Source organism: Sphaeramia orbicularis, chromosome 6 (assembly GCF_902148855.1).
Source record: "Sphaeramia orbicularis chromosome 6, fSphaOr1.1, whole genome shotgun sequence".
Classification (NCBI taxonomy): Eukaryota; Metazoa; Chordata; class Actinopteri; order Kurtiformes; family Apogonidae; genus Sphaeramia; species Sphaeramia orbicularis.
The window spans coordinates 2314002-2321501 of record NC_043962.1 but is presented as its reverse complement, the minus strand read 5'-3'; the positions used below and the strand labels follow the sequence as shown (position 1 = coordinate 2321501).

General features: G+C 43.7%; 1 protein-coding gene and 1 pseudogene across 2 annotated transcripts in view; both read left to right on the top strand.

The window, feature by feature from the left end:
• Positions 1 to 7500, top strand: part of LOC115421684 (CCR4-NOT transcription complex subunit 1-like) — a 969367-nt pseudogene that overhangs the window by 738742 nt on the left and 223125 nt on the right.
• gnao1a (guanine nucleotide binding protein (G protein), alpha activating activity polypeptide O, a) overlaps positions 1 to 7500 on the top strand; it is a 91150-nt gene that overhangs the window by 58527 nt on the left and 25123 nt on the right. For both annotated transcript variants that reach the window (XM_030137679.1, XM_030137680.1), the window contains exon 4: positions 6249 to 6409. In XM_030137679.1, the coding sequence (XP_029993539.1) occupies positions 6249 to 6409 (161 nt within the window). The remainder of the gene's footprint in view (positions 1 to 6248; positions 6410 to 7500) is intronic.

Genomic DNA, 7500 nt, shown 5'->3' with positions numbered 1-7500 from the left:
GTAACTGAACCATTAAAAGGGAGGGGGAGTAACTGACCCATTAAAGGGGAGGAGGAGTAACTGACCCATTAAAGGGGAGGAGTAACTGACCCATTAAAGGGGAGGAGGAGTAACTGACCCATTAAAGGGGAGGAGGAGTAACTGACCCATTAAAGGGGAGGAGGAGTAACTGACCCATTAAAGGTGGATTGGAGGGAAGCTGAGGTTAGCGCAGTGGGCTAATGTCCACATGTTAGCACACTGGGCTAATGTCCACATGTTAGCTGTTAGCAGGTTAGCCTGAGGCGCTCCACCTGCTCCTATCAGCAGATGAACCTCATCAAACCACTTTAGTAAACGGGCCCAGTTCAGTTTGAATGACTTCAAGAATCTGATGTAACTTTAAACTCCAAACTCATTAGTAAATAAGTGCACCATCTGAATGAAAGTTTGAGGTCATGTTTGAAGACAGATGCACATGACGGATCTGAGCAGAATGGAGTACATGATGTTCTATGGATGGAGGAGGACACACTAACGCGCACACACACGCATACATACACACACACACACCTCCTTCACTGACAGATGATTCACAGGCACACAGGCATATCTGGGCTCTGTGTGTGTGTGTGTGTGTGTGTGTGTGTGTGTTGTGACTGTAGTAGTTTGTGCAGATGCTGTTTGTGCAGATGCATGTGAGTGTAGCTGTAAAAATATGAGAACCTCATTCACCAGCTCTGATCTGGAATGAACACATGCCTGCACACACACACACACACACACACACACACACACACACACTGTCACTTAGTACATGTGTGTTTGTTTGTCTTATATATTTATGGGTGAGTGATATGAGATGAGGGTTGGTCTTTTCCATCACTCCACCCCCTCTCTCTCCTTCTCTCTCTCTTTCCTTCTTTCTCTCTCCCTCTCTCTCCTCTCTGTCTCTCTTTCCCTCTCTCTCTCTCTCTCTCGCTCTCTCGTAGTCTTACCATTCAGTTTTGTATAAGCCTTTTTCTAGTCTCCAGGATACCAACCAGTTACCGTAGCAACCAGCCTAGCCAGCCACTTCCATGGAACACACACACACAGCCATCAGGCCACCTGACCACTCATCTCCCCTGTGATTGGCCACTGCACTTTTGACACGTCTATTTACATGCTATTGGCTCAAAAGGAGGCTCCAACAAATGGACTCCTGTTTTCCTCCTCTTCTTCCTCTGTTTTCCTCCTCTTCTTCCTTTGTTTTCCTCCTCTTCTTCCTCTGTTTTCCTCCTCTGTTTTCTCCTGTTTTCCTCCTCTTCCTCTGTTTTCCTCCTCTTCTTCCTCTGTTTTCCTCCTCTTCCTGTTTTCCTTCTCTTCTTCCTCTGTTTTCCTCCTCTTCTTCCTTTGTTTTCCTCATCTTCCTCTGTTTTCCTTCTCTTCTTCCTGTTTTCCTCCTCTTCTTCCTTTGTTTTCCTCCTCTTCCTCTGTTTTCCTCCTCCTCTTCCTGTTTTCCTCCTCTTCTTCCTCTGTTTTCTTCCTCTGTTTTCTCCTCTGTTTTCCTCCTCTGTTTTCTCCTGTTTTCCTCCTCTGTTTTCTCCTGTTTTCCTCCTCCTCTTCCTCTGTTTTCCTCCTCTTCTTCCTGTTTTCCTCCTCTTCCTCTGTTTTCCTCCTCTGTTTTCTCCTCTGTTTTCCTCCTCTTCTTCCTCTGTTTTCCTCCTCTTCTTCCTCTGTTTTCTTCCTGTTTTCCTCCTTACCATTCCCTGTAGTCTGATATTTGTCTGACCGTTCCAAACAAACTTAATCCTGAACCAGGTGTTTTCAACTCAAACCAGTGTCTGTGCTGTTTCAATAGTTTCACTGATTCAGTTTATGACTTTAATTCTACATGATCCAAATGGGACCCAAACATATGACCACCACTGAAGCTTTCATAAATATTACATCATTATAGGACAAAGGTTCAGTCTAATTTCTCAGATTAAATTGGCAACTTTTTTCAAATTTTGAATCTGTTTTGAAATAGTTCTGGTTCTTTGGATCAGCTGATGGAATTACAATAATTATGGAATAACTGTGACAGACCTGATGTAGAGGACAGTGGTGTGGATCTGAACTGCTACCTATATATATATATATATATATATATATATATATATAAATGTATGTGTGTGTGTGTGTGTGTGTGTATATATATATATATATGTGTGGTGTACAGGGTGGGGTTGTAGGATGCTCTGCGTGTGTGTGTGTGGGGGGGGGGGGGGGGGGGGCAGAGCTCACACACATGTGCACCAGTGCATGTGTGTGTTAGGGCTCCACTGGGGGGGTTGACAGGAGGCCTGAACAACAATTAAATATTTCATCACTTCCATTATTTAGCAAGAGGGAGGGAGAGAGGGAGGGAAGGAGCAGGAGAACCCAAAGCAGGGACAAAGGCTGAGTGTACACCAGCAGTACATGTGACATCTGTGTCAATAAACCCAAAGGAAGGGAGGAGAAGGAGGGACAAAAAAGGAGGAGGAGTAGATGAAGGCAAAGGAGGGATGAGGCTGAAGGAGGAAGAGGAGGGGTAGATGAAGGCAAAGGAGGGATGAGACTGAAGGAGGAAGAGGAAGAGGAGGGGTAGATGAAGGCAAAGGAGGGATGAGACTGAAGGAGGAAGAGGAAGAGGAGGGGTAGATGAAGGCAAAGGAGGGATGAGGCTGGAGGAAGAGGAGGAGATGAAGGCAAAGGAGGGATGAGGCTGAAGGAGGAAGAGGAGGGGTAGATGAAGGCAAAGGAGGGATGAGGCTGGAGGAAGAGGAGGAGATGAAGGCAAAGGAGGGATGAGGCTGAAGGAGGAAGAGGAGGGGTAGATGAAGGCAAAGGAGGGATGAGACTGAAGGAGGAAGAAGAAGAGGAGGGGTAGATGAAGGCAAAGGAGGAATGAGACTGAAGGAGGAAGAGGAAGAGGAGGGGTAGATGAAGGCAAAGGAGGGATGAGACTGAAGGAGGAAAGAGGAAGAGGAGGGGTAGATGAAGGCAAAGGAGGGATGAGGCTGGAGGAAGAGGAGGAGATGAAGGCAAAGGAGGGATGAGGCTGAAGGAGGAAGAGGAAGAGGAGGGGTAGATGAAGGCAAAGGAGGGATGAGACTAAAGGAGGAAGAGGAGGAGAAGGAAGAGGAGGAGGAGGGTGCGGCAGAAAGGATGGGAAGGGCAAAAGAGAGAGAGAGAGACGACAAGATTGTATTCCTGGGAAATGAGGATGGTCGCCATGGAAACTGCTGCCAAGAGTCACATGATGCGGAGGAGTGAGAGAGGGAGAGATGAGAGGGGTGGGGCGTTCGAAGCAGACGACCAAAGAAGAGGAGGATATCATTATTATTATTATTATTATTATTATTATTATTATTATTATTATTATTACTACTAGTATTATGGTCTGGTTCTCCCCTCAGTAAAACCACCTGGGCCTACGCGGGTCCACCTAGTCCAGGCTCATGTGTTCTGGGATGATCTGCTCCTGTTTGTGCTGAACTCTGTTCATTTCTGGGGGAATGTGGAGAGTCACACTGAGCATGCTCAGTAGTTGTCATTTCAGCGGTCTAATTCTAATGTGTGGATCCAATTACAGCTGAGGAAGAACACCAGTCACCCTGACACTGTACGGTTTCAGCGGTTAAAAAACAAAGACACATATCCTTCAGACCTAAAAGGTTCCTGTGGTGGAGCTGCACATGTTCTGTTCTGGTTCTGATGATGGTCACATCAGATCCACTAACATACATGTGACCTTTGACCCTGATGACCTCAGCAGAACTGATGGACCTGCACATGAACCACAGTTATGAGTGTGTGTGTGTGTGTGTGTGTGTGTGTGTGTGTGTGTGTGTGTGTGTGTGTGTGTGTGTGTGTGTGTGTGTGTGTGTGATTGACCGTACATTGGCTCCACTTTAGGACTGGGGGGTCCAATATAGGGCCCGTAGGCCAAAGGTGGGCCGCCCAGGGGTCTGATATGGCCAATGGATCCAGTGGAGTATTGAAGAGTCTACGGTGTTGAATCCAGTTTAGTTCAGGGGTCACACACGACACAGAAAAGAAGAACTGAGAGACAATGACAACTGCACCGTTTTCTGTTTTGTTTTGTTTTTTGTGGGAAAAAAAGTAAAATTACATGAAAATCTTTACATTTACAAACTAACCAAAAAATATGAACAACCTGAAATGTCTGTGGAACTGGACCAATATTCAAGTAGTAAATGTGTGTATTTGGAGATCCACTGGAATCTGATAGATCCACTGGGATCCAGTAGATCCACTGGAATCCGGTAGATCCACTGGAATCCGGTAGATCCACTGGAATCTGGATCCTGTAATGAACACAGGGATAACTCAGATTGTTGATGTTCTTCACATTTTTAAAGCATCATTTGTAGACGTAAACATGTTCTGTATGTAAACATGTAATTGGACTTTTTTCACACGGTTGTCATTATTTCTCGGTTCTTGTGTTATTTTACCGCTCTGACCCATTTCAGGTCATATTGAGCTGAATGTTGCTCAGGTTATTCATATTTTATTGTACTTCTACAGTATTTATGTTTTTAAACTGTGCTTCTTTTATGTCCAGTGTTCTTCTTCTTCCTTTTCTTCCTCTTCCCATTCTTCTTCTCCTTTTTCTTCTCCTTCCTCTTCTTCTTCCTGTTCTTCTCCTTCTTCTTCTTCTTCTTCTTTTTCTTCTTCTTCCTGTTCTTATGTTCATTATCCTAGAACATTGATGCTAAGGCAGTAGCGTTCTTCCTGTTAGCGTTAGCATTCACAGATCTGTGCTTCAGTGCAAACAAGATTAAAATGCAATGAAAATGATATTATAGCAGTTCTACTAATGGACCCAAACTGAATTAGCGCCTATTTCCAGTCCTTTAACCCTTTCCCACCCAGTGTAAAACACTTGTACTGCAGATGTGTACCGGTTTACAGGCTCTGCAGTCTTTTTTTTGTGTGTGTGTGTGTGTGTGGGGGGGGGGGGGGCACATTTTCATTGCAGTGGTTTCTGTCTGACACCTGTAAGTTAGTGCACAGGGCTTCACTAACACACAGGGCTTCACTAACACACAGGACTTCACTAACACACAGGGCTTCACTAACACACAGGACTTCACTAACACACAGGACTTCACTAACACACAGGACTTCACTAACACACAGGACTTCACTAACACACAGGGCTTCACTAACACACAGGACTTCACTAACACACAGGACTTCACTAACACACAGGACTTCACTAACACACAGGACTTCACTAACACACAGGGCTTCACTAACACACAGCTCCTGCACCTAAACATGACTGGCTCTGAAATGTGGAACTTCCACAAATACGATCAGTTTAGTTTGTGTTTTGTTTTCAGAACAGTTCATTTTCCTTTTGTGTTCATGTTGTTCCTCCAAATGTCTGCTTTTATCTTATATTCAGTCTCCATCTGTTCTTTAATCTGTGTTCCAGTCTGTGGATCACAAACAGAAACAGTTTTGATTCTTTTGTTCCTTCTCTGTAACAGTAGATTTAACCTCTGTTTGAGTTGACACCTGCTCTGACATTATCCAGGTTCCTCTGGTAGATGGGGGGGGGGGGGATTTGACCGGGCTCCCCCTGGGGGGTCAGTACTAGGGCTGTAAGAAAATATCGGTTCTGCAATATATTGCAATATTTCATTTCACAATACTGTATCAATATTAAAAAGTACTGTATCAATATTTTTAGGTATTTATTCAAATGCCGACATTGTGGAGGTTCATTTTTGTTTTTCTTTTTTGTTTCTATTTCATTTATTATTATTTAACATTCTTTTATTAAATAATGTTGGTTCCTTTGTTGGGATTGAACTCAAATCCTGTTCTGATGTTAGTTGTGAACTAATAGAATCTGAACATTTAAACAGGATCTGAAACTGGAATGTCTGTAAAACAGAATTTCAGTTTGAAAACAGGAACATTTGGTGATAGAACATTAGATCCTGTTGGGATCAAATAAAAATGTGTTTAGTATTTGTGCAGATTTCTAATGTAATTCAGTTCTATAAGGAAATAATCATTTACGAAATTAAAGAAACAAAAAAATTGCCTTTTTAACAGTATGATGAAATATCACGATATATCGTATCATGATCCTAGTATTGTGATCTCCAGATTCTTGCAAAGACACAGCCCTAGTCAGTAGGTCCACCTTTAATGCCTGTCCATGCCCTCCCCCGCCCCCAGGTCCTCCTCTAACCCTGTGTCTGTGTCTGTTCTAGGCCGACGCTAAGATGGTGTGTGACGTGGTCAGTCGTATGGAGGACACGGAGCCCTACTCCGCTGAGCTGCTGTCCGCCATGATGCGTCTGTGGGCCGACTCCGGCATCCAGGAGTGTTTCAGCCGCGCCCGCGAGTACCAGCTCAACGACTCAGCGCAGTAGTACGTACTGCTGCGCACTGTTTCTGCGTGTGTGTGTGTGTGTGTGGAAAAGGACCGACCGGCAGACGTGTCGGTGCTACGACAGTCAACAGGGAAATAATCACAGTTTCATGATTACTACGATTATTCTGAGCAAATTCACTTCATCAGTGTTTATTAGGGCTGGGACTTTTTATTTGAACTTTTGTTCGAGCATGAGGTGAAAAGTTCTAATTGGAGCTGAGCACCTGTTGGAATGTGGCTGTAGTCTGTACACGTGCATCAGACTATTTATTTATTAGGGACAGTGCATATTAATGAACATCCACAACAGTTTCAGCTGTAAATGTCAGATTGTAGCAGCAGTGTTAATTTCCATCTGTAGTCTTTAGGCAGGAGACAAGAAAGACAAGTGACAAAAGACAAAACATCCTAAAAACACACAGAACAACACAGTGAGGACGAACCAGGTCTGGTTTTCCTTCATCCAACGTTTAAGTTACGATTTGAATGAGGTGTATGACTGTGAGTCTGTTCTGTTGAAGTGGTAAACTCTTCCAATATTCAGTTCCAGTGACTGACGGTGTGGTTTGTCCAACAGTTGTGCACCTGTGTAGCCCCTCCCACTGACAGAGCAGGATTTGATAAAATCTGTCAAGGGAGGAGGGGCCAGTCCATGCAAGACTTTAAATATCAGGCACACATCCTTCTATAATGCACGTTCTATGTCCGGGCGTCTGGTGTCCGATCGATGTTGCAGCACAGGAGGGCGTTTGTACGAATTTTCCTTAGCCTTCACATGCCCGATTGCCACCAAACTCACCAAATGAATAGAGACATTACCTGACTATCTACTAGGCACAATTTTATATCCGTATTCAAATATTGTGAGGTATGCTGGGCAATTTTAGCCTCTCATGCTATCATACAATGGTAACACAGGTACAATGCCACTAGTTCTTAAAATTCACATAATTATTAAAATTAAGAAATTTATATTTATCTAAAACAATGCAGTGGTGGAAATTCCATGGGTTTTTTTGTCAAATATTTTTATGGCTTTTTTAAAAAGTGATTCTGTGGGTCTAATGTTAGATGGGTTTCCATGACCT